The 24,441-nt window shown below is 65.2% G+C and overlaps 2 protein-coding genes across 12 annotated transcripts in view; one reads left to right on the plus strand and one right to left on the minus strand.

Annotated features, from left to right (window-relative positions):
* Positions 1–11,515, plus strand: part of BAIAP2 (BAR/IMD domain containing adaptor protein 2) — a 38,940-nt gene extending 27,425 nt beyond the window's left edge. Inside the window, exons 8-16 of one of the 10 annotated variants that reach the window (XM_033518646.1) lie at positions 1,346–1,573; positions 2,238–2,439; positions 3,063–3,264; positions 3,356–3,424; positions 3,611–3,773; positions 3,945–4,043; positions 5,357–5,391; positions 7,688–7,735; positions 9,577–11,515. In XM_033518646.1, the coding sequence (XP_033374537.1) occupies positions 1,346–1,573; positions 2,238–2,439; positions 3,063–3,264; positions 3,356–3,424; positions 3,611–3,773; positions 3,945–4,043; positions 5,357–5,391; positions 7,688–7,715 (1,026 nt within the window). In that variant the 3' untranslated portion in view covers positions 7,716–7,735; positions 9,577–11,515. Of the gene's footprint in view, positions 1–1,345; positions 1,574–2,237; positions 2,440–3,062; positions 3,265–3,355; positions 3,425–3,610; positions 3,774–3,944; positions 7,102–7,687; positions 7,736–9,576 lie in introns of those variants that run through there. The other 9 variants (XR_001524473.2, XM_033518644.1, XM_015645794.3 and 6 more) reach the window with 9 other exon arrangements.
* AATK (apoptosis associated tyrosine kinase) overlaps positions 11,353–24,441 on the minus strand; it is a 21,056-nt gene continuing 7,967 nt past the window's right edge. The window contains exons 2-14 of one of the 2 annotated variants that reach the window (XM_015645790.1): positions 22,165–22,298; positions 21,083–21,224; positions 20,141–20,220; positions 19,915–20,033; positions 19,328–19,415; positions 19,118–19,251; positions 18,373–18,457; positions 17,633–17,754; positions 17,369–17,518; positions 14,225–17,288; positions 13,937–14,105; positions 13,515–13,742; positions 11,353–13,374 (exon numbers count right to left, since the gene is read on the minus strand). In XM_015645790.1, coding sequence (XP_015501276.1) covers positions 13,346–13,374; positions 13,515–13,742; positions 13,937–14,105; positions 14,225–17,288; positions 17,369–17,518; positions 17,633–17,754; positions 18,373–18,457; positions 19,118–19,251; positions 19,328–19,415; positions 19,915–20,033; positions 20,141–20,220; positions 21,083–21,224; positions 22,165–22,298 — 4,544 coding nt within the window. In that variant the 3' untranslated portion in view covers positions 11,353–13,345. Of the gene's footprint in view, positions 13,375–13,514; positions 13,743–13,936; positions 14,106–14,224; positions 17,289–17,368; positions 17,519–17,632; positions 17,773–18,372; positions 18,458–19,117; positions 19,252–19,327; positions 19,416–19,914; positions 20,034–20,140; positions 20,221–21,082; positions 21,225–22,164; positions 22,299–24,441 lie in introns of both variants that reach the window. The other variant, XM_015645789.1, reaches the window with a different exon arrangement.

Raw genomic sequence — 24,441 nt, forward strand, 5'->3', positions numbered from 1 at the left:
CAGCCTGATATCCCAAAAGCCACAGCTGCTGCAGCCGCTGCAGCTTTGGGGACCGAGGGAGGGGGTGATGGACCAGCAGGTGACTCCAGGGAAGGTGCCCCAGCAGGAGCAGCTGCTCCAAATCCCTCTTGCCCATGACAACTCCACATCCCTCCTGCCCACGGCTGCCCACATCTCCTGGAGCGGGGCTGGAGCTCCCCTGCCCGCCTGGGAAGCGGCAGCACCTGTGTGAGTCTGGAGCGGGATCCATCCAGACGCGGGCTGGGAGCGCTGGTGCTGCTCCCGCAGCTCCCGTTCTGGTTGTTCCCCACCGCCGCCCTCCGTGGCTCACAGCAGCCATCTGTCACCGCCACGCTTGGCGCTGGAGCAGGAGAGGGAGTTGGGATTAGTCAGCTCTGTCCTGGCACATCCACGGATCCACGCTTGGCTTGGCGAGCGTAGTGCAGGAGGGGAAAAACACCCCCAGGGCTGGCGGTCAGCGGGAACAAAGCAAAACCTGCCTGCAGCAGCACACACAGGGTGATTCTGCAGGAGGGACTTTGCAGGTGGCTTATCCAGGGCGTGGTGGGTGTCCTGCTAAAAACTCCATCCTGCTGCTGCCCGTGGCTCCTGCGGGATGCTCCACGGGATCGTGAGGCTGGAGCCACTGGCTGGGGAATATGCAGGGAGTTTGGAACTGGATTTTGAGGGATTTTCATATGCAGAACCACATTTTGTCTCCAGATGAGGCAGAGCAGAGACATCAGGTCACCCTTGGCTGTACTGGAGTGACCTCAAGGGGGTTGGGACACCTTCCCCCTCTGAGTCACACAACGGGATGCTCCCACATTCTGGGTGAATAGGGACAAGTCTGGCTCCATCTATTTCCCCCTTGGAGCATGGCAGCAGGTGGCTGCCAGTCCTGCAGGCAGGGAGCAGTGGGGCTGGGATGCAGCACAGGGGCCTGGAGGCTGTTGGGGCTGAGCACCCAAGGGAAGCAGCTCATCCCCGGGGATGTGGGGACAGCCTGGAGCACGGCCAAGCTTTCGGGCTGGTTTTATTTCTCTGCTCCACGTGGGGCCCAGCTCCCTGCCCAGCTCCCTACAGCCTGGAGATGCTGCACACAGGCTATCTCAGAATAAACTGGGGAGATGGATTACCTTTTCCTTCCCTCATTCCCATTTTTCATGATATCTTCCTGGCTCTGCTGCCATCAGGGCCTGGAAGCAGGGTGTCCCTGTGTGTTATCTTGCCTGTGCCATGCACAGAGCCATTGATCAGTCCCAGCTCAGCCCTGGATCCCTGTGGTGCTGCCCAGGGAGTGGGGACAGACCCTGTGCCCTCACACCTCATTTTGCTCTTGCAGGGGAAGGAGATGCTGACACAGAAGCTGCCGCTGTGGCAGCAATCCTGCTCGGATCCCAACAAGATCCCGGACCGCGCCATACAGCTGATGCAGCAGATGGCTGCCAGCAGCAATGGCACCATTATGCCCAGCCCTCTGTCCACATCCAAGTCCAACCTCATCATCTCTGACCCCATCCCTGGTGCCAAACCTCTCCCTGTCCCCCCGGAGCTGGCACCTTTTGTAGGAGTAAGTATCTCTGTGGTGGAAGCTGTCCTGCCCTTCTGAGCAAAGCCGGAGGGACGAGCCCAGGCCGGTGTCACCGCTGTCCTCGGCAAGTTGCCCTTGGATGGACTGGCAGCGATGGGCAGCTCCGTGCTGTGCCATCCTGGCGTGTGGGAAGGAGCCCGGCCTGGGGACGGGCAGCCTGTCCCAGCCCATCCCAGCAGATCACTGAGCTCTGGCAGAGCAGGGGCTCCCAGCTGCTCTTTGGGGACCCCACGAGCTGGAGCTGCCTGTCCAGGCTGGGCCCCGAGCTGTGGGACTGAACCCAGGTACCCCAGTAACTGAGGGAGAAAGGCCTGGAGTGACCCGTGGGATGGAGGACCCATCAGAACAGGGTGTCCCCCCCAGTGTGGGGGCAGGAGCTGAGCATAGAGCTCAGCAGGGAATTGGCAGGTGCAGGGGAGCTCAGAGCAGCAAATGCCATAGAGGTGACCCCACTGCTGCCCCCAGAGTAGGTGGGAACTCAACCCAGCAGGACAAGGCTCCACTTTGGCTCTCTCCCCGGAGCTGTGCCCCACTGGGGAGCTGCAGGGGGATGTCCCTGGAGCTGCAGGGGGATGTCCCTGGAGCTGCAGGGGGATGTCCTAATGGAGCCACCCCCGTGTCCCCCTCCCCTCCTCTCTCGTAGCGCATGTCAGCACAGGAGGCCATGCCGGTGATGAACGGAGTGTCGGGCTCTGACAGCGACGGGTACAACCACTGGTCTGAGATGAAGCCAGCACAGCCCAAATCTTTATCTCCTCCCCAGCCTCAGAAGCAGCTGAGTGACTCTTACTCCAATACACTCCCAGTTCGCAAAAACGTGCCACCGAAAAACAGCTACGCCTCAGGTGAGACCCCGGCCCCGCTGCTGCCGGGGCCTGGAGCCGGCTCTGCCCACAGGAGAGCTCCTGGGGGTGGGGATGGTCACCAGGGGTGGGGATGGTCACCAGGGGTGGGGATGGTCACCAGGGGTGGGGATGGTCACCAGGGGTGGGGATGGTCACCAGGGGTGGGGATGGTCACCAGGGGTGGGGATGGTCACCAGGGGTGGGGATGGTCACCAGGGGTGGGGATGGTCACCAGGGGTGGGGATGGTCACCAGGGGTGGGGATGGTCACCAAGGTGCTGCTGCTGGGGGGACAGTGACCAACAGCATCCCCTCGGTGTCAATGCTGCTCGTGCCTCTTGACACCGATGTTAAGAAATGCTGGAGCTGGGCTCTGCCCTGGGGTTTCACAGGATTTCCAGGAGGAAATCTTTTGGAATTTGGTGCAGGGAACCTGCTGCCCTCGCCGTGGCTGGTGGGTGATGCTGAGAGTCTGGTGCTGCTGGTTGAGGGGGAAGGTGTGAGTCACGCTGAAGGTTTTAGTGTGACCCAGACTGAAACAAGGAGGGGTGGGGGCCTGTCCTGTGCATGGGGATGGCCTTGGCATCAAGGATTTGGGGAACCCACTGGTCTCTGTTCCCCCAGCTGAAAACAAGACACTGCCCCGCTCCAGCTCCATGGCTGCCGGGCTCGAGAGGAACGGCCGGACGAGGGTGCAGGCGATTTTCTCGCACGCTGCTGGGGATAACAGCACCCTCCTGAGCTTCAAGGAGGGGGACCTCATCACTCTGCTGGTGCCCGAGGCCCGGGACGGCTGGCACTACGGAGAGAGCGAGAAAACCAAAATGTGAGTGTGCTGGGTGTCCTCGGGAGCAGCCTGGTCTGGATCCTCCCCGGACAAACCTGGCTTTGGCTTCATCCTCGCCTTTGCCTTTCAGGAGGGGCTGGTTTCCTTTCTCCTACACACGGGTCCTTGACAATGATGGCAGCGAGCGGGTCCACACCAGGTACGAGCATCGTCTGGGGCGTCCTTGGGATGGGAATTAGGGAATTCTGGTTAGGAATAACAATTAGGGAATTCTTGTTAGGAATGACAGCAGGGGGTGGTGGCGGTGGTGGTTCTCTCTGGCTTTTGGCCACGAGTGGATGGGGGGTCTCTGCATGGAGCTGATGCCTCTGCTCTGGGCCCCCAGCCTGCAGCAAGGGAAGAGCAGCAGCACTGGCAACCTCCTGGACAAGGATGACATCTCCATCCCGCCGCCGGACTACGGCATGGCCTCCCAGGCCTTCCCGGCACAGGGCGGCAACACCTTCAAGCAGCGGCCGTACAGCGTGGCCGTGCCCGCCTTCTCCCAGGTGAGCTCCTCCCACGGGATTCTCCCGCTCCGGGGGGACACTGGAGGAACGGGGGATGCTGGAGCAGACCCCTGGGTGCAGTCGGGGTCTGTGGCTCCCCGTCCCGCCGGGATGTTCCCGGGTGCGTGGGGGTGCCGAGGGCGGCTCTCCAACCTCTGTTCGTTGTTTTAGGACTACCTAATGCCCTATGGGTGTGCAATTAAAGACTATTCCAGTGGCCTCTGCCAAGCACCCTCCGCTCACTACAAGCCTTACACTAGGTCGACAGCTGTAAGTCCGACGCTTGCAATGTTTCCCTTGGGATTTATGGAAATTTGGCTGTTTTGTGCCTGGTGATCCACGTGCCTTGCCTGGACCCCGCTCCTGCCGAGCACCTCTCGTGGGGTGGAGCAGGGAGATGATGGATGGGGAGGAACGGGCAAGGCACGGGGGGCAGTGGCACAAAACGGCCCCGTAAACCCCCAAAGGACAACACTTGCTGACTCCATGGGAGGCTCCCACCAGAAACAGGCTGCTCACAGGCAGCTGGAAGTGTTTTCTCTGGCCAATTCAAGCCGGTGACAGTCCCGTGGGGACACTGGGGCAGACCTGGACAGGATTCCAGAGTGTCCAAAGCAAGCCCAGGGTTTCTGGGATAGCCAGCCAGGGAGGATGCAGGAGCAGATGGGATCAGCCTAATCCAGGAGCTACTGCTGTAGTGGAACTCTCCCACCAGAATGAGCCCGGTGGGACGAGCCAGGCTGGCATCACGTGCTGGCAGATGGGGAGAGGATGAGGAGGGAGAGAGAAGGGCAGTCAGCACCGAGCCTTTGACAGGCACATCAGCTGGGATCTGATCCTCTCAGCAGGGACTGGGGTGGAAGCACACCCCACTTCTTGCTGTTTTACTGGGGTTTTCCAGCAGGATTTGCTGCTGGGGTTGGTATTTTGTGGCTGGGAGCATTCCTGGGGAGGTGGGAATGTGGGTCTCTGGCCGCTGGCATGGCCACAGACTCCCTCTCTTTCCTGGAGTGCTCCCGTGTTTGTCATGGAGAGCAGAGCTGCTCCAGTTGTATCCCAGGGCAGGCCCTTGCTCAGGGAGGGATGTCCTTCACGGATGTCCTGAGGGATGTTCTCCGGGCCTGGTGCCCCTCTGCCCCTCGGTGCCTCCCTCAAAGCCTGCTCAGCACCGGCTAAAGGAGAAAATGGTCCAAAACCCTGTGGGTTTCTGGTGGGAGTGAATACAGGCAACCCCTCTTTCCACAGAACATTTCACTGGTGTCTCTCAGTCGTGCAGTCCCTTCCCAACAGTCTCAGCATCTCAGCAGCAGCCAGAGCTCTGTTCCTCGGAGGGGCTGGGCAGAGCAGAGGGGCTCTCCCAGCAGTGTCTGCCCAGATAAATTCTACAGAGAGTGGTGCAGCTTCACTCCCTGCTGTCTGAATCCCACTCCAATCATCTCCATACCTCCCTGTCCTCTCCAAATGCATCAGCGCTTGGCCCTGGGTCCTGATGCACTTTGGTTTGTTGGTGTGACCCTCCGGTGGCGCCTGAGCAGGCACAGCCCACACGTCCCTCACTGTGCTTCCTCCCCTCCTCTCCACAGGGTCTGGATGACTACGGGACGAGGTCGGTCAGCAGGTAAGATGTCACCTTCCTGTCGTGTTCCCTGCGAGCTGTTGGTGTTGGCTGTGGGTGAAGCCGTGGGGCTGTGTCCCCACAGGGGTCCCTGCGTGGGCTCCCCGGCAGTGCCTGGGATGGGGCCAGGTCTCATCTGTGAGAGTGGGGGGACCCAGGGGGGGCAGGTCCCGGGGCCAGCCTGGTGTCCCCAACCTCGTGCTCCTCCAGAGTCGCGTCTCCCGCACTCCCCCGGGCTCACGGCGGGGCGGTGAAGCCACGGAGAGCCCCCGCTCCGGCACCTCCTCCATCCCCTCTGCTCGGAGCTGCCCCGTGTCGCTCTTGGGGCTAAGCCCGAGCCCGTGGCTGGGCAGAGCTCGGCCCCGGTCCGTGGTGGGTGCCGCGGTGCCCTGAGGGGAGCTGGCTCCCGGCTCGGTGCTGCCCCGCGGCCACTCTGGCATCTCTGTGCTTTGTTCCGCAGCGGCAGTGGCAGTTTGGTATCAACGGTGTGAGGACACCTGGGCTCGCAGCGGCCCCTTGCTGCTTGGAAGAGCTTTCTGCTTCTTTCCCCCCCCCCTTTTTTTTTCCTTCCCTTTCGTTTCTCTTTCTCTACTTCTTTTGGATTTGAAACTCTTGTGATCTTCAAGGAAACCATGGTGCTTCTCACCCCTCCCTGGTGTTCACAGTGCCCTTGTTTCTGAAGCCTTTTTGGAGCAGAAACTGCCGCCAGGTCTGTGCTCACAGCCCAGGTGCAGTTGTCACTTAGTGGGACCCGGTGTTTGTCCTCCCGTGTGATGTTAGCGATGCACTGTCCCCCCCAGGGGCCGCGCCGGCCGCCCCGCACGAGCCTGGACCAAACTCCCAGACTGGATCACATATGCATGGCCTCTGGTGTCCGTACTGTTACCGAGCATCCGGGATGCCCGCGCCCGGGATGCCGTTCCCGCAGGGGGAGCAGCGTCCCCGCGCCTCCCCCTCGGCCCGATCCGCTTCCATCCCACCGCGGTGGCTTTGGGAGAAGCGGATGGCACAGAGCTCCCGCCCCGGGGAAAGGGCTGCTCTTCTGGGCTGGGGTCCCGCCGGCCGCGGGAACCCCCCCGGAAGGGTTACTCCTGGTTGTTTTATAAATATATATATATATATATTTTTTGTAGCAAGGTATTGTTACCTCACGTTAGGGCTGGGGCTCCGAGGACTGCTCGCATCCCCAAACCAGGCTTGGGCGAGGCAGCCCCCGCGGGGGGCTCGGCAGTGCCCGGGGGGCTCCCACCCCGCACGGGGGTCCCGCTCCCGCACTAGCCCGGCCGTAGCCCTCCCAGTGCCCGTGGCCGTCTCCACTGCAAAGCTGTTCACGCTTTTTTCTGATGTGATTTTTAAGACCTCTGACATTGCCTGTTTACTGGGACATTGCTGGCAATAGACCCCCGACCGCCCCCCAACCCCGGACCAGTTTTTGGGTTATTTCCTCGCCTACGGGCGCACTGTTCTGAGCCCCTCCTGCATCGATGTCCGAATTTTGCTAAGGATTTTTAACCCAGGATATTTCACGATGAATGACTGAATGTAGAGGGAAAAAAAAAAACAAAAACAAAAACAAACAACAAACCACAAACCCAGCCTAGCAAAGCCTGTGTGGAGATTGTAAAGTGCTGAAAAACCTTTTTTTAAGAGCCAGAGAGAATTGTGCCCTGTACTGAGTTATTGTTTGAATAAAAGTTTTATTTATTGCATTGAGCTGGGCCTCGGTGTCTTTTTCGGCTGCCGTGCCTGCGTGCTGCCCTCACCGCCCGCATCGCCCACCGCGCATTCCCAGCCCGTGTTTTTGTTCCTGCTCCGTCCCTGCGGACGCTGCTCGGCTCTAAACAGCTTCGCTGAGCGGGAGCAGCGACAGCTGCTTTAGGGCCGGCTCCCGTCCGTGTCCCCGAGCATCGCGGAGGTGATGCTGCTGCTGCTGCTGCCGCACGCCGGGGCTCGGCTGCGCTTTCCCGGCGCTGGGAAAGCGGCGATGGCCGGCACGGGGGGAAGGAAGCCGCCCCCTCCCTTCCGCAGCCCCCGCCGCTGCTCTCCCACAGCTCCCGGCTGGCCGTGCCCTTCCTTCCCCTCCTCGCAGCACCAGAGACTCAATAAACACGACTTTTCCTCCTTTTTCTTCTTTCTTCCTCCTGTTTCCTCTGCCCGCCGGCGCTGCGTGCGGGGTGGCCAGCGGGCTCTCGGGCCGGGTGGCCACCGCCTCGCGGCCTTAAAGCTCTCCTTAACCACGACCTTCTGTTCCCATCAAGCGTCCCGGTGTCCTCCAACCTGCCTTCTGTTTCCCTTGCAGCCCCGATGTTGAAGTGGCCAGGTTTTGAGGTGCCCCTGCCCGTAGTTAGTAAGTGACGCTCTGGGTGCGCTGGCAGCGGGTGACGCCGCGGGGCTGCGCGGGGACGGTGCCACCGCTCTGCTTCCCACTGTCCCCTCCCTGTCACCGCTTGTCCCCGTCCCGCTGGCCGGAGCTCCGGGGCTCCCGGGCTGCCTCTGCTGCTCGCCCCGCTGCCGCGGCTGCGCTTCCCGGGATGCTGAGCTGCTCCTGCGCTTCCCCCGCTGCCCTTAACCAGCTCTTTGGTCGCAGGTGTCCGGCGTCCGCCGCTGTCCCCAGCCCTCTCCAGGGGCCGGGACACGGCCGCACTAACCGCAAGTTTTTTGAGCAGCTTTTTTTTGTTGTAGGCTCGTCCCAGGAGCCTCCTCGTCCTGGCCCCGGGGACGGGATGCAGGAGTCTCCCCCCAGGAGTCGAGACCCTCCTCGCTGGCACTGCAGAGCCTGGAGAGCCCCTTCCCTGTTTCTCTTTGATCCATGAGCTGCTTTCCCTGCAGCTGCAGGCTCCAGCCCAGTGGCTCTTCTCTGCCAGTACAGAAATAGTTAAATGAGCCCCGGGTGACTCATCAAAGCAACTTTTCCTCTCCCTCCAGTCCTGAGAATCTATTTTGGCATCCTGGGAGGGAAAGTGATCTAAGCATCTGCATTAATTAGGTGTGAAATTAATTACCCTATTTTTAAGCAAAAGTAATTTCTCTTTTAAGGAAAGAAAAAGCGAACGTGGAGAGGTGAGGGATGGCAGAGAGGGGGCCTGGGGCTGACAGTGAGTGCCTGTCCCAGAAGGGTGCAGCTCCCAGCAGCTTCCTTCTGCTCTGGGAGATGGCTGGGGACATCCCAAAGCTTCTGGGGACATCCCAAAGCTTCTGGGGACATCCCAAAGCTGCTCGGTCCAGGTGCAGATGGTAACCCAGGGCACTTTACCTGAACCCACGTCAGGGTAGCAGGGCTGTGCCCCACGGGGGTGACTGCTCAGGGGCCCAGTGGCATGGGGGGCTGTGGCCATCGCCTCCACTGGGACAGGAGAATTGTGTGGCTCCCTGGGGAGGGCTGGGGGCGGTGGGCACACGAGGCAGAGGGGCTGCAGGGAGGACAGGGGGTGCTTGGGGACTCCCCAGGCAGCCAGAGGGACCCCCAGAGCTGCCCACACCCCCCAGGAATTAACTCCTGCTGGGAGAGGACAGAGGGCACCTCCTGGAGAAGGGGTAAGGATGCTCCCCATACCAAGGCAGTCCTTGCACCCTGTCCTGGCCAAGTGATGGTGGCAGCAGGAGGGTGCTGGGGACACCCCAGGTAGGTGAAACCCAAGGTCAGCCTGTCTGGGCTCTGACAAGCTCGCCCAGGTGTCCTTAGTCTCCCACACTCTTCCTCTTGGATATTAACTTCTCCAGAGGCAGCACAAGGGCTCTGCAGGGAGCTGCCAGCTCTGTCCCTGGCCAGGAGGTGAAGCCACAGCCCCCTGCTCCAGGGCTGGCTGATCCCACAGTGCTCCCATCTGTGGGAACGGTTTGAGCCCAGCCTCGGAGGAGGCTGGAGCAGCTCCATCAGCCCCGGCCCCCGGTGCCAGCCCCAGCCGTGGGCTGGAGAGCGAGGTAGGACAAATCCCCCTGCAGCAGCGCTCGGCTCATCTCTGACCCACCACGGCTTAGCTGGGAGAGCAGCTGAGGAGCGGGGGCAGCTCAAGGAGCGGGGGCAGCTCGGCCGGGGGCTCCGCAAGGCAGAGCTTTTCCACTTTAACCCCTCCCCAAGCGCTGCTGGTCCCGGGGTCTCGCCAGTTGCCTCTCGCCGTGCCGGTGCCCTGTCCTGTCCAGGCCTCCACCCCCTGTTAACTCTTCCTCCCTCTTCCTCTTCCTCCACAGGAACCCCTTTGCCAACGTCCAGCTGAAGCCAACGGTGACGAACGACCGCTCTGCTCCGCTCATCAGCTGATCCGGGAGCGCCGGCGCCCGCGTGGCACTCGCCACTCCTCATCCTCCTCATCCTCCTCATCCTCATCCTCGCCACTGCATGTCCAGCTCCCCAGGACTCCATTTTTAGGCGGAATTTATTAATTAATCTTGCTGCTTTGAAAGCCAAAGGCTCAAGCTAGTGCCCTAGATCTCTCTTCTCTAGACTCCCTCGGTGGCAGAGGGTCACGGTGCTGCCATGTCACCTGTCCCCTGCCTGCGCTAAGGTGGCACTTCCCGGAGCCAGAGCAGCCCGGCCCAGGGCCAGGGGGTCTCCCAGGCCCAGCAGCAGCTTGCTGTGGGTGGAGAAACGGGCTCAGCTGGAGGATAACTCCCCGTGGGCTCCCAGAGCTCCAGTGGGGCAGCAATGGCAGAGAGGACCCTGTCCCCCTGCTCTCCCTGCCCACACGGGAGGGACCCCAGGCCAGGCAGGACACCCCTGCAAGGTGGGGGGCACAGGCAGCTCCCAGGCTCCCAGCAGACCCCAGGAGCCCACCCCAGGCTCCAGGCTGGGACAGGGCAGTGGTGCCAGCACTGCAGCCCCTGCTGGGACGGGGTCAGCTCCGCTCCCAGAGCTCCTGCTGCGCCAGGGCTCAGGATACTGTAGGAATTACGGTACTGCTGTAAAATATAAGCTAGGAAAAAACCACTTGTGGAGGCGAGGGCAGTGTGTGAGTGAGCCTTGGGGTGCTCCTGCTCCCAGCAGACAGGAGCTCCCATCCGGACCTCTTGCTTGGCTGCTTGCTCTTCCTCTGTTCCTAGGGCTGCATGAGAGAGAGATAGATAGAGATAAATATATACAAATATATATATGCACACTTGCTAAGCTTATTGCTGGGGGTGCCCACGAGCGAGGCGGCTCCCACAGCCCTTCCCGCAGCTCCTGAGTGACCAGGGTCACATCCTTGCTCCAAAAACTGGGAGAAGAGTGTTTCCAGGTGGGAACAGTGTCTCCCATGGCTGAGCAGTTGAACCCAAACAGAGTTTTTGCTTTTTCTGTTGTATTTCTCCTTTTGCACTTTCTGAGCCCTGGTGCAGCGTGTCCCGGTCCCACAGCCCGGGCAGGGGGTGCTTGGCTGGGCTCAGAGTGTCCCCAGCCCAGGGGGCTCGGTCCAGCTGGATGTGGTGCCTCATCTCTCCTGTGTCCCCTCTGATGGCTTTCCCAGCTCCACTGCAGGAAAACAGCTTCTCCTGTGGCTGCCCAGGCTCCAGCTCTGCACGAGGCTTCCCTGCTCCGTGATGTGCCTCCTCTTCCTCTCCCGTGCCTCCTGCTCCTCTCCCAGGGCTGGAGCAGATGGGTGGGGGCCAGACGGGGCAGGGGCGAGGGAAAAGGGTGGGGCAGGGGGTGGGAGAGGGTTGGTGGTCTCAGCCCGGGGTGGGGACAGGCCTGGGGTCCCCTCGGCCACTGCGGTGTCCTCTTCCACCCCCGTGCCCCCCAAGCTGCCACCCTGGCTCCAGCCAGCCCCGGGGGCTTCGCGGCACCTCCTGGCTCGGTGGCACCTGGAAGACGTAACCTGAAATAATTTTTTATGAGAAAACATAATTTTTGAGCAATTCAACCTCCCCCAGCCCTCCCTCCTGCAGCGTTTTCCCTGGCCAGAGGCTCCTGCCTGGCCCTGGAGCGTGGCCGGGGCCCTCCCGAGCTGGCTCCATCCTGGCTGCTGGGCAATGATCGGGGCAGGAAACGGCTTAAGATATTTTAAAAACTTTATTATTGGCCTGATGAGATTTGACACACATGCTGGGAGCTGTATGGAAATCAGCACTGATAAAAAATACAGCAATTATGACCCGTATTGAGAAAATAGACCATGTAAGAAGAGCCTTTCTATTAAAAAAGTTACCCAAGCCACAGCTCTGTCCTCGTCCGCCCTCCGGAGCCGGGACCTGCGGCACCATAGACCAAACCCGGGGTGTGGGGTGGTGCTGGGGGGTGCAGGGAAGGGGGATTGGGGGTGGGAGGGTGGGGGGTGCGGGAAGGGAGTCCTGGGAGCATCGCAGTCCTGCATGGGCAGCACCCCTGGGTGCTGCAGCCCAGGGCAGTGCCGGGGGTGGCCCCCCTGTTGTAAAGGGTGAGGAAAAATTTGGGAGAATTGGGTTGGGGGGGGTTACAGGCCAGATGGGGGGCTTAAATAAAACACTAACTAAGCACTAATTGCTTAGCAGGGAGGAGGAATCAGCAGTGGGGGTATGGGGGGGTGGCACGGCCACCCTGGGGCTGAAGTTGGGGTCCCCCAGGGCCGTGGCTGTGACCTGGGCTGGGGGACAGCCCCTGGCCCCCACAGCAGCCTCCTGAGCACCGAGGGTGCTCCAGCTGGGACACAGCCCCAGGGCTGGCCAGGGGAGGAGGGAGAGGGGGGTGAGGCTGGGGACACCCCTGCCAGCCCCGGGCTGGGACCATGGCAGTGCCAGGCTGGGGTGGGCACGGGCTCATCCCAGGGTCCTGCTGAGCCCAGCCCAGGGTGGGATAATCCTGTGGCACCAGCCCCATGCCACGTGGCTGCTGTCTGTGCAGTGTCCCTCGTCCCCCTACACAGGAGCCAGGACAGGGGCAGGGGCTCAGGGGGGACATTTCTCACCTCAGGGTTTGGTCTATAGACCCCAAAAGGAACCAGCCCTGAATTCAAGGTTTCGCTCAGCTCCGCTTACTTCTATTTCCTTCCGGAAGCTGGAATTGCACAATTATCCTAAGCCTCGAATGAATTAAAAAAAAACAAAACAAAACAAAGAAAGAAACAAACAAAAAAAAAACCCAAAACGGAACAAAGAACCACGAGCGCGCCCCCCCTCCCCCCGCTCCCCAATAAGTCTCTTTGGCAGCAATAACTTAAAATCGCATCAATGTGGGTTCAGTCAACAGCAAGTTTTGGTTTTGGGGTGGGGTTGGGGTATTTTAATTTTTGTTTAAATACAAAAATAGTCAGGTTGGCAGCTCCCGGTGGGGGATATTTCCCCCACAACCAGCCAGTGTTGCTCCCCACTCCAATGGACAAGGGTCCCAGCAGTCCTCAGGGTCCCCAGCTGGGACTGATCCCTGCAAACCAAGGGAGGGGAGCTCCAAAGCCATGGGGACCACTCTGGGTAGCCGGTGGCACCCCTGGCACAGGGAGTGACATCCAGAGTGGCAGCAGCCAGTGGGCCCTCGGTCAGGAATGTCGTGGAGCGTCTCTGGGGCAGCCATGGGGCAGCTGTGGGACACTGTGGGACACGGTGGGACAGCCAAGCTGCCACAAGGTGCAAGACTGAGCACACGGCACAGGGAGGGGACAGCCCGGGGGAGAAGGGTGTGGGGACAAACCGCCTCGGGGAGCACATGTGGGCAAGAAGCCAAGGGGGAACGTCACTGGGGAGGACACTCCGCAAATGTTAGCAAGGTCAGGGCACTACCCTTGAAACGCTATAATTTATATATATATATGTATATATATATATATAAGTGTGTATTTTACACGCACGCTCACAGCCACCCGCACACGCACGGCCGTCACCGTCACCCACCGCCTGGCCCCGCGGGGGCCGCGCCGGCCCCGCTCCCACTCCAAGCAGCAAACGAGTTCCTTCCGATAAAATCTGCCTAAAAACTGCCCAGCGGGGTGTGGGAGCCCACGGGCGGCCCCCGCGCCGGCCCCGCCGTCCTGCGCCGCCCCGGTGCCGGGGCAATGCCGGCTGCGTCCCGCCGGGCTCACTCCCGGTCACCGTCCTCGCTGCTGCCTGCAAGGGGCAGAGACAGCCGTGAGAGGGTCCCGGCCCCCCGCGGGACCCCCGGCCTGACACAGGGGTGACCGTCCCCACGGGATCCCACGGCTCACGGCACTGGGTACCCACAGAGCAGCAGCCCGAGGGGGACTCACCTCCTATGGAGTCCATGTCCGAGTCGGAGACGTGGGTGATGGAGAACCGGGACACCGGGGCAGGAGAGACCGTGAACCGGGAGAACTGGATGGGCAGCACCTGTTTCTGCGCCGGCACCAGGGCGGGCACGGCCGCGGGGGGCTCTGCCGGTGTCCCCGGCAGCGAGGCCACCAGGGACGGCTTCACTGGCATCAGAGGGAAGTCATCGTCCCACTCGAAGCCACCGCCTGGGATACAAAGTGAAGGGGCTGAGCCAACTGTGACAGTTCCACCATAACCTCCGACCCCAGCACCGCCTCCCCACTGTCCCCATGACCCTATAGCTGCCTCCCCCCCACCCCACAACCGCTGTCCCCATGACCCTATAGCTGCCTCCCCCCCACCCCACAATCACCAGCCCCACGAGCTCCTGGTCTCTCACTCTCTTCCGAGGCGTTGCCGTCCGAAGAGTCGTCGGAGGCCCCGAGCCTGTCCGTGGGGCTGGGGGGGCTGCCACTGGCAGGCGGCTGCCCCGAAGGCGAGGGGGGCTGCCCCGAAGGCAGGGTGGGCTCTGGGAAGCTCTGCTCAGCCAGCTCCCGAGTGGGGCTTTCCTGGGGATGGGGAAACAGCAGGAAGGAACCTCACTGCGGGCTCGGCTGGAGATGGTTCCCATCACCAAAATGCTGTGGAGCCGTGCCCAGCTCCCGGCTCTGGTCCCCAAGGCACGCACCTGGTCGAAGAGGTAGATGGTCACATCGTCGTAGAAGGAGACGGCCTTTTTCTTGCGCTCCAGGTCCTCGCAGAAGGACTCGGACAGCAGGCTGGGCATCTTGAGGAGGCTGCGCAGGTTCCGGCCGCTCTGGCTCTCGGCCACCACGATGGGCACGGCCGCCGGCTCCTCCTCGCTCTCCTCGCTCTGCTCCTGGATGTTGTAGCAGCGCAGCTCCTCATCCGACTCGTCGCTGTCTTCCGTGTCCTCCTCCTCCTCCTCCGGCTCCTCTCGGCGCTCGGGGGCGGCCGGGGGCGGGGAGAGCCCCGGCCGCGATTCGCCCCCAGGTAGCAGCGTGCTGGGACCCCCCGGCGCATCGCCCGCCCCAGTCCCCTCCAGGGGCAGCCCCAGCTCCCCAAGCGCGGGGGTCACAGTCAGTTTGTCCCCCACGGTGGCTCCCCCAAGTCCAGGGGCGCCCTGGGGCACGCAGGTGCCTCCAACAGCTGATGGTTCCCCAGGGCTCACCGGCACCGGGGTCAAGAGGAAAGTCTTGGGGGTCACGGAGCCCGGGGGACAGGTGTCCGTGTCAGGGCGCGGGGGGATGCCCGGCACCAGCCCCGTGCCAGCGGGGCTCTGCTCGGTGCCAGGTGCCCGCTCCCGTGAGCTCCCGGCCTCCGTCCCCACCCAGATCCCCTCCAAAGCCGCCGCCGCCGGTGCGGGCACCGCCACCGCCGCTCCAGGCGCTGCCGGGGGGCTGCCGGGAGCCCCCGGCGGGTGCAGCGGGTCCTCTCCTCGCCCTATGTCCTGCGCAGGGCAGCGGGGACCCTCCTCTGCCTCCGGGGTGCGGGACCCATCGCTGTCCCCCTCGTCCTTGTGGCCGCGCTCGGCCTCGGCGTCGCAGTCGGAGAAGTAGGCAGAGTCACGGTAGGGGCTCTTCTCGGCCAGCCCGGGCGGCTCGGCCCCCGGGCCACTGGGCAGCCGCGTTTCAGGGGCCGCAGCCTCGCCCTCGCCCCCCGGCAGTCCCGGGGGCGGCTTCCCCAGCTGGCCGAAGGCCTCGGGCTCCCGGGGCTCGTGGGGCTCCTTAAGGACGAACTCGGGGGACTCGTTGTTCTCGGTGTCGTAGCCGCTGTCGAGGGCCCGGGCTTGGCCGGCGGGCGCGAAGGCTCCGGGGCTGAGCACCTCGCAGGAGCTGCCCGTGGAGGGGATGTCCAGCGACTCCAGCGAGTCCGGCGTCCCCACCTGCTTCTGCAGGGACCTGAGCGCGGGGGCCGCCTCCGCCCGCTCCGTGTATTCCCCGGAGAAGTCGGTGAAGACGCCGGAGGTCAGCTCGGCCGTGTCCTCGTCGCTGCCCTCGTCCGCGCTGGGGAAGCTGCTGCTGGAGAAGGTCTTGTCCGGAGTCCGATCGGCGGCGGCGGCGGCACAGGCGCCGCTCTCGGCCGCGGCCTCGGCGGGGGCCTCGGCGGGCTCCGGTACGGGCTGGGCTCCGTCCGCGCCGGGCTCGCCGGGGGGGCCGGGGCTCGGGGCGGCCGTGCCAGCCCCGGGGGGAGCGGCCTCCCCCGGCCCCGCGGCGGCGGGGGGCAGCGGGCTGCGGGCAGGGCTTTCCCCGGCCGAGCTCTCCTCGGGGTGGGCATCGCGCGGGGCCCCCGGCGCAGGTGGCGGGGCCGCGGCGGGGCCCCGGGGCGCGGCGGGGCTCTCCGCCAGCGTGCCGGGCTGCGCGGGGCCGCAGGGTGATGAGTCACGGCCGTGCCAGGCCTGCCGCCGCGGGGAGGGCGAGCGGCACGGGGAGGAGGAGCCGCCGGCCATGGCGGGGGGCTGATCCTGCCGCGGGCGGAGGAAGTCGTGGCCCGGCGGGGACCCCCCGAGCTGGGGCTGCCCGCGGGGCACCGTGCCCAGCGGCTTGGCCATGAGCCCGCGGAAGGTGATCATGCGGCGGTAGCACCAGCTGTCGCCGGCCGGGGGCTCGCGGGGGCTGCCGCTGCCGATGTTGTTGTTGGAGGAGCTGTTGGAGGCCCAGGGCTGGCGCTGAGGCGGGGGGCTGGCAGCGGGCGGGTGGGGGGCGCTGGGGGGGCTGTCCTCGCCCAGCTCCAGCGCCACGCAGTCCGGCGGGGCCCCGCTCGGCCCCGCTGCGCCCCCGTACCCCGGGGGGCTGTAGGCGCAGTTCCCCGACGGCGAGACGCCCAGCGGGTCGCCAAAGACGCCGGGCTGGAAGGCGGGGACGGGCCAGTCCTGGCTGCCCGGCTGGGGGGGCTCCTCCTCCAGCAGGTACCCCTCGGCCCCCTGGCTGGGGGACGGCCCGTAGCCCCTGGGCTCCTGCCCGGGGCAGGGGTAGGGGTAGTACTCGGCACACTCCCAGGAGCCCTCGGCCGCGGGAGCGTGGCCCAGCAGCGGCTCCATGCTCAGGGACACCGTGGGGCTGCCGTCCGAGTCGTAGGTGCCGCCGCCGCGGCCGCCCTGGGCTCTCCAGCAGGCCGGGGGCCGCGGGGCGCCCCGCTCGCCCACCGGGCTGTAGCTGCACATGGCATAATCCAGCTCGGCGCTGCCCTCGCCGGGACCCTCGATGCGGATGTAGTACTCGCTGCCCAGAGAGGGGCTGTGGGCGCCCAGGATGGGCACCACGCCAGGCGCCGGCACCCCGGGGCAGCCGGAGGCCTTGCACTCGTAGCAGGACGGGGACACCCCCAGGCTGAGCCCCGCCGTCGTGGCCGGGTAATAGAGGTCGTGGTAGCGGGCGGCGCTGCTGGGGCTCAGGGAGCCCAGGGGCGCCTGGAAGTGCTCGGTCTTGGTGTGCTCCCACTTGTACTCGAAGTTGAGGCCGTGGCTGGTCTCCATGACGGTGAGGATGTCGTCCCCGTCTGAGGGGAACCCGTCGGCCGAGAACTGCTCCAGCAGCGGGAAGGACGAGAGCTCGGGGCCGTGGTGGCTGCCGCTGGCGCTGCCGTTGGGCTTCATGGAATTCCAGCGCTTCTCGAAGTCCTCCTCGGCCTCCGTGGCCCCCTTGGCGCACAGGTAGGACAGCAGCAGGTGCACCTCCTCGGCCGTGGGGCGCTGCTCGGGCTGCAGCCAGCAGAACTGCATCACCTCGTACCTGCCGTGGGGAGCGGCCAGCGTCAGCCCGGCCCCCGCCCGTGCCGGGGGACAGGGGAGGGGACAGCTCGGGCTCCTCACCAGCGCTCCGACAGCGACAGCTTCAGCTGGGGCTTGGGCAGCTTCAGCTGCTGCTCCTTGATGGCGTAGGCCAGCACTTGGCGGTCGGAGTAGTGGTCGTAGGGCTGGCTGCCCAGCTCAAACAGCTCCCAGATGGTGACGCCCAGCGACCTGCGGGCATGGCACCATGCTGGGGGTGCGGGGAGATCCCCAAAACCGCCCCCAAACCACCCCCCACGCGTCCCGTGAGGCCGCAGCCCCCCTGTGCCCCCCAGAGCCGCTCACCAGACGTTGCTGGCCTTGGTCTGGTCCACCACGAGCAGGTTGCCGTGCACCTCATCGATGAGCTCGGGCGCGATCCAGCGCAGCGGAACCCACAGCTGGTCGGCCGTCACGAAATAGTCATCCTGCCAAGTGTGCAGGGTCAGTACGAGAAGAGAACGTCAATCCATGGCGTCAGGGAGCTGCACCGCTGCCTCCCCACCCTCCACCACCGCCCCTTCTTCCCCCACATCTGCCCCCAGCCTGTCCTACTCTGCTCCTGGCACCTGCTGTCCCTTGTCGCCTCCCCTCGTTCTCTCCCCACCCGAGCCCCTCCAGACCCCCCGTTCTGCAGTCCCAGCTCTGCAGGAGCCGTGGGCAAACTGGAGCAGGACGGGGAGACAAATGGACGGGTGGGCAGCCGCAGGCTGTGCTGCCTGCAGGGACCTGCGCCTGGCAGAGGGGCACGTCTGGACCAGCCCAGGCCATTGGGTGGGTGCCAGGGCGCTCGGGGTGGGGGGAAACCCTCCTTCATGCTCAGGGGGGCACACCGGCTGGCACTAAGGGTTCCCCAGGGTGGTCTGAACCTCCCCCACACCCCAACAAACGCAGGGGTGCCCCGACACCGCTGGGGAGGGGGGGATTGTGTGCGTGAGGGCGGGGGGAAGGCTCAGTCGGGTCTGTGCCGGGGTGGGGGTACGTGGGGGTACCGCGGGACCCCAGCGCGCAGCCCCCAGCCCCCTCCTCCCTCCAACCAGCCTTACTTTGTACTTGCAGTGCGAGAGCCCGTAGTCCCCGATCTTCACGGTGAGGTCGGCGGTGAGGAGGCAGTTCCGCAGGGCCAGGTCGCTGCCAAGCAAAGCCGGAGAGCTGTCAGCGGCACCGAGAGCTCGGGGGGCACCCACCGGGGACCCGGCTGGGGCTGCCGTGAGGCGGCGGGGCCGGTCCCCGCCCGGCTCCGGGCGTGCCGATAACGCGGCTCTCAGTGCACAGCAGGAATGCCCGCGCCGCCCCAGCTGCGCCGCTGTCCGTCCGTCCATCCGTCACACGCCGAGCCAAGCAGAAGGCGGGTGTTCCCGGGCAGTGTCAGCCCTGGCACGGGGCCGGGCTCCCGGGATGCAGCTCCGGCACTGGCCGGGTCATGCAGCCGGGTCACGCACCGAGACCCCTCCTGCAGCAGGGACCACCGAGGCCGGGCTGCCCTTAGGGAGTCCCTCTCCAGCACAGCTGGGGGCCCCATGTCCCCTCCAACAGCTTGAGCACCCTCGTGGGGACCCACCTGCAGAGCCGGGCTCGGCCGGGGACACTCCGGTGGCCCCCGATGGCAGCGCGCCCCCTCCTCAACAAAATCACTGATGCTGGAGTCTCCGTCTGCAACTCACTCAGCACCAGGATATTGTTGGGCAGGAGGAGCAGCGGTGGGGCAGGAGCAGTGGCACCTTGGGAACCCCCCCATCCAGACCCCGCATTACTGCCCCCAGCTCCCCGCAGAAGGCCGGGCCAGCCTACCTGTGGATGTAGTTGTTCCTGTGCAGGTGCAGGACGCCGCAGGCCACCTCGCACGCCATCCTCTGCAGGGTCAGCAGGTCCGGGGTCATGGCCTCGGCCCCCCGGCAGCTCCGCAGGTACCCCTTCAGGTCACCCTGCGGGCAGTGCCACTGTCACCCTCCGTGCCCAGCAGCCGCGGGGGCAGCGCGGGGAGCAGGGCACAGGACTCACCAGCGGGCAGAACTCCATCACCAGCAGGTACGGGGTGACCTCGGCGCACTGGGCCAGGCACTGCAGCAGGTTGGTGTGCTGGAGGGCTCTGTGTGGGGCACAGCAAAGGGGGGGTTTGTGCACCACTGCCCCGCCTGTGCCGGGACTGCGGTGGGAGGCTCGGTGTGACCCCCCCGGGAAGCATCGCCCTTCCCGTGCCGGGGGGATGGCACCAGCCCCCAGGAGCCATCGTGCTGCCTGCACCGGGGCTGCCACAGGGGCTGCGGGGAGCGGGTACCAGCACGTCCCAGCGCCCGGGATGTGTCACAAAGGGACATTTGTTCAGCTGTGCTGGGGCAGGAGCGGCCCCGTGCCCCCCCCAGGCCAGCTCTGCCCATGACCTCACTGCTGCCCCACGCCACGGGCAGTGGCTCTGCACAGCCCCGGTCCTGCCACCATGTAGGCACGGATCTGTGGTGCCCCCGAGCTCAGCCGGCACCTGCAAGGGGCACCACGGCTCTGCCCGGCAGCTGGAGGTGGCACGGAGTGGATCTGCCCCCGTGCCACAGCATCCCGCTCCCGGCTCTGTGGGGTGGCCCCAGAGGTACCTGTAGGGCTGCGCTTCCTCCAGGAACTGCATCTGGTCCTGCACGCTGGCACTGGCCTTCAGCTCCTTCACCACCACCTGGGTGCTGCTGATGCCCGAGTTCACCTCCCCCAGGAACACCTGGGGCAAGGACAGGCTCGTCCCTCCATGCACACCTCAAACCGCCCTGGCACAGCCGGGGCCCCGCGTCCCACCGGGCTGGGGGGTCCGGGGATCCCTGGGCTCACCTTGCCGAACCAGCCGTGCCCGATCTCCTTCAGGTAGAGCAGGCTCTGCCGCCCCAGGTCCGCCGACTTGAGGAGCTGCACTGTAACAGAGCCCATCCAGCTGCCCGGGTGTCCCCCTGCCCGGGTGTCCCCCTGCCCTCACATCCCCCTGTCCGCACATCCCCCTGTCCGCACATCCCCCTGTCCGCACATCCCCCTGTCCGCCTGCCCGTGCTCCCCACCGCTCCCAGCCGAGCCCTGCTGTTCTCACCGTGCCATCCGGTGCCAGGCCCCCTGCCCCCCCAGGATGCTCCGGAGCATCCATCCCCAGGAATCCTGCATCCCAGGCATCTTCTCCAGGCATCCTCCCACGATCAGGGGGATGTGAGGGGTATCAGTGTCTCCAAGCGGGATGGCAGCAGGGCTGGCTCCCTGCCCCTTCTCCTCCGCAGGGTGTGCAGAGCCGAGCCCGGCACAGCGCTGGCATTTAGCCCCTTCCCGGCCCCCCCGGCACAGTCCGGCCCCTCGGGAGCCCGTGCCAAGGGCAGGCAGCAATGGGGCCATTGTTGGTCCCCTCTGACCCCCCCACCGTGGCCATTCTTTGGGCAGGGAGTGACACGGGCTGGGAGGGGGCACAACCAGGCGCCCCCCACATTCCTCTCCCACTCGTGGGCTTGTTTACATGGGACTCGTGGATGTCACCGCTCAGGATGGCCGTGTCCTGTCCCATCCCGGCGCTGCTCCCCTGGGCTGGGACACGCAAGTGCCTGGAGATGGGGGACAAGGGACCCTCGCCCAGGGGGACCCTGCAGCGCTCTCCAGGGACCTCGGCTGCCTGTCCCTTGCCAGGGCTCCGCTGGAGCTGTCCCTCCACAGCAGGAGAGACCCAGCATCACCCCGTGCCCAGCGAAGAGAGATCCCCCAACCGCGGCATGCAGGGGTCCTGCCGCCGCCCTGGCTTACCTGAGCGCCCCGGCTGCTTGGCCATGGGCAGGGACACCTTGGTGAGGGGCAGGACATAAACCTCGGGGCCATGCTGGGGGGCAGGCGAGCCCTGCGCCGACAGCTCTGTCACGTAATCGTCACCCTCGGCGTTCTCAAACTCCTGGTTCAGGGTGCGGGGGGGTCACACACCGAGCAGGGACAACCGACCCCGTGGGCTCCCCGCTGCTGGTGGTGCCCCAACACCCCTCTGCCCCGACAGGCTCGTGGGGGCCCAGAAATGCCACCCTCCCTGTCCTGAAATGCCACCCAACCCTGCCCGCACACGGGGAAGGCGCATCCTCCCCAGCCCCCATCCCATTACCTGTCTGCGCCACCCCGCCAGCCCCCGGCTCCCAAAAGCCGCCCGGGCGAGCAGGTAGGTGATGGTGAACATCTCTCCGTGCCAGGCTGTGCCTCATGGCGCTGCCGACACCCCCGGCACTGCCCCGTGTGCCATGTCCCACCGCGGGCCATGCGCCGCGTCCCGCCGGGCGCTCGCCCCTAAATACGCAGTGCGGGGGCACCGGGGGGTCACTGTCCCCCCCCCCGGCACGGCGAGGTGCTCCGGCGCTGTGGGAGGTTACACAACACCCGGCGTGTCCCCTCCAGCCTGACCCCCTCCCGCCGCGGCCGCCACAAGCCTCCACAAAAATCTCAGCAATTAGGGAAAAAGCGTTTTCTCGGCACATTCTGTGCCTGTGAGGTCAGGGTGCCTCCCACCCTCGGGGGTGTGAGGGTGCGGACCGGGCCCTTAACCGTGGAGTGGCCTGGCCCCGCACGGAACCGGGAGCAGGGATGGGTCAGGATACGACCCCAAGGATCCTGAATCCCACAGATCCACGCTCTGTGGAGCTGGGATCCAGGATACAACCCCCAGTGTTCCGAGCCCCTGCAGGCAGTGAGGGGCTGAACTCCAAGCACTGCTATCCTGAGCCAGGACACATCCAGCCCTGGCGCTGGGGCAGAGAATTCTGTACCAGGGACCCCCAGGCACCTCTGTCCCTCACTGGGTCCCTGGGAAGAGCCCCCTGCCCTGGCGTGGGGACCCCCCCTCAGCTCACCTTGAAGCCAATGTCCCCCTTCTTGCAGCACAGACAGGCCAACATGAGGAAGATGAAGGTGAAGAGCCCCGAGAAGGAAACGGCCACAACAGCCAGCGAGGAGGACCAGGAGAGCTCGCTAAGGGGGGTGCCGTCTGTGGGGACACGATGTGGTCAGGGCTGGGGGCACCAGGGAGGGGTAGTGCCAGGGGGTCCCCTTGGTGGGGCTCATGGGATGTGGGGGCACATCAGAGCTCCTGAGGGCTTCGGCAGGGAGCAGACAGTGGGAGCGGGGTCCCAGTGCCTGTGTGTCCCCTTCAGTGGGGAGCTCAGGGGGGACTCCCCAGAGCCCAGGCAGGACCTGCATGGGGGTGCATTGTCCCCATGGATGCAGGGGGGCAATGACACCCCATGGAGAGGGGCTGTACCAACTCGAGGGTTCCAGGCACCCCCACCCAGCTGAGCCCCAGCCCCCGGATTTACCCCCCAGGGGGTTTAGCCACAGCACGGTGACATCCCAAGGTTGGTGGGACACCCGCGGGAGCTGGAAGAGCAGGAATTTGATCCCATGAGCTCCACACTGGGAGGAGCCCGGGGCATGGGGAAGGGACGCGGCTGCACTGGCTGGGTACCGCATCCTCTGGGCACCAGCACACCCCAAATCCCGGCACCTGCCACCCCACTCCAGCTGTGCAGCGTCCCGTGGGGCGGCAGGGCACACGGTGGCCATGGTGGCAGCGGAGGTGCCCATCCCCAGCAGGCCCCGCTGCCAGCTGCAGCTGCCACATTACTATTCTGCCCGGAGCCTGCCCAAACAACCGGCGCCCTTGTGGTGGGAGCAGCCGGAAGGTCGTGGCACTGCCAGCGGAGCTGGTCACCAGAGACCCCTCCAGCCCGCGGTGCCCGGCTGGGACAGCGGCCGCGGGCCTGGCACAGACCCCGCCGGTGCCGCTGGCCCTCCCTGGGTCACCAAGGCGGGGCCGAGCTCCTGGGGATGCTCGTGGCGCACACGCGGCTCCAGCACACGGAGCGTGGAGCGTCCCTGCCCCCGTGCCCTGCCCACGCTGCCCAGCTCCGGAGCTCCACGCGGCTCCCGTGTGTCCTTGAGACCGGCACCTGAAGGGCACCGGGGGCTGGGGAAGCTTCTGCTGCCCCGGTGGGCACCGGCAGCGCCCCTGCTCCGGGGGCACAGGGTACCCTGGCTCCCGGCATGGCAGCGAGTGGTCCCATGGGCCTCGGCACAGCCCAGCCATGCCAGGGAGCAGGGAAGGAGCTCCAGAGCCATCTTCTGAGGCTCGGGATGCAAAGCCGAACCTGGGAGGAGCGGGGGGCGGCGTGCCCCCCCTTCCAGCTGGTTTCCATGGTGAACACACTTTGTACCGCCAACGTCACCATTTTCCCTGGATAGTGGGACAGCAAAAGAGAAAATGACTCACTGAAAAGAGCCTTTGAACGGCGACGGGGAGCAGAGCACGGGGACGGGAACCCGTCCGAGGGGACCGTCAGCTGAGCTGCCCCTCAGCTCGGGAACTGGAGGTTCCCGAAGAAGACAACAGGCCAGTGAGGTCCAGCTGGTCCTGCCTCGGTTTCCCCGCATGCACAACCGGAGAGCCGGGAGCCACGAGCAGCCCGGACTGGACAGGGGCAGCACCACTGCCAAGACCCACTGGCACCTTCCCTCCCTGCACCCACAGCAGCGGTGATGGAAGTGTGGCGTCATCTCAGATGCCAAATTACCCCAGAACCAGGTCAGATGCACCTGCAGCAGCAGCTGCTGGAGCGCAGGGAGCACCAGGACACAAGGGACACCAGGACACGGGGGACAGTGGGGCACAGGGCTGGCTGAGTGCAGCCTCAAGTACCCCAGGACTCTCAGGAGAAATCGGGCGCATCCCGCCCTCCATTCCCAGGCTCTGCCTCCCACTCTCCCAGCCGGAGCGAGGTCCCCTGGCACTGGAGCCACCCCTCCCCTGCCTTCCTCACCGCAGGGGTCAGGCTGAGAGCGGCCAGCTCGGTGCGTCCCCCTGAGCTGCGGCACCACTCGCAGCCCCTCCACCCTCCCGACCGTGGTCGGGGTCCCCCACCCTCACCCCCAGCCCGGCGGGAGGGGGCTGCTGGCAGCAGACAGGTCACAGCCCCAGGGGCACCTGCCCCAGCCTCACACACAGCCCTGGCTTTCACAGAGGAAGAGGGGGGATGCCGGATGCAGGGGGGTTCAATGGGGTGTGGTGGGATGCAGTGGGATGCAGTGGGATGCAGTGGGGTGCAGTGGGGTGCAGTGGGATGCAGTGGGGTGCA

The sequence above is a fragment of the Parus major genome, chromosome 18, assembly GCF_001522545.3.
Source record: "Parus major isolate Abel chromosome 18, Parus_major1.1, whole genome shotgun sequence".
NCBI lineage: Eukaryota > Metazoa > Chordata > Aves > Passeriformes > Paridae > Parus > Parus major.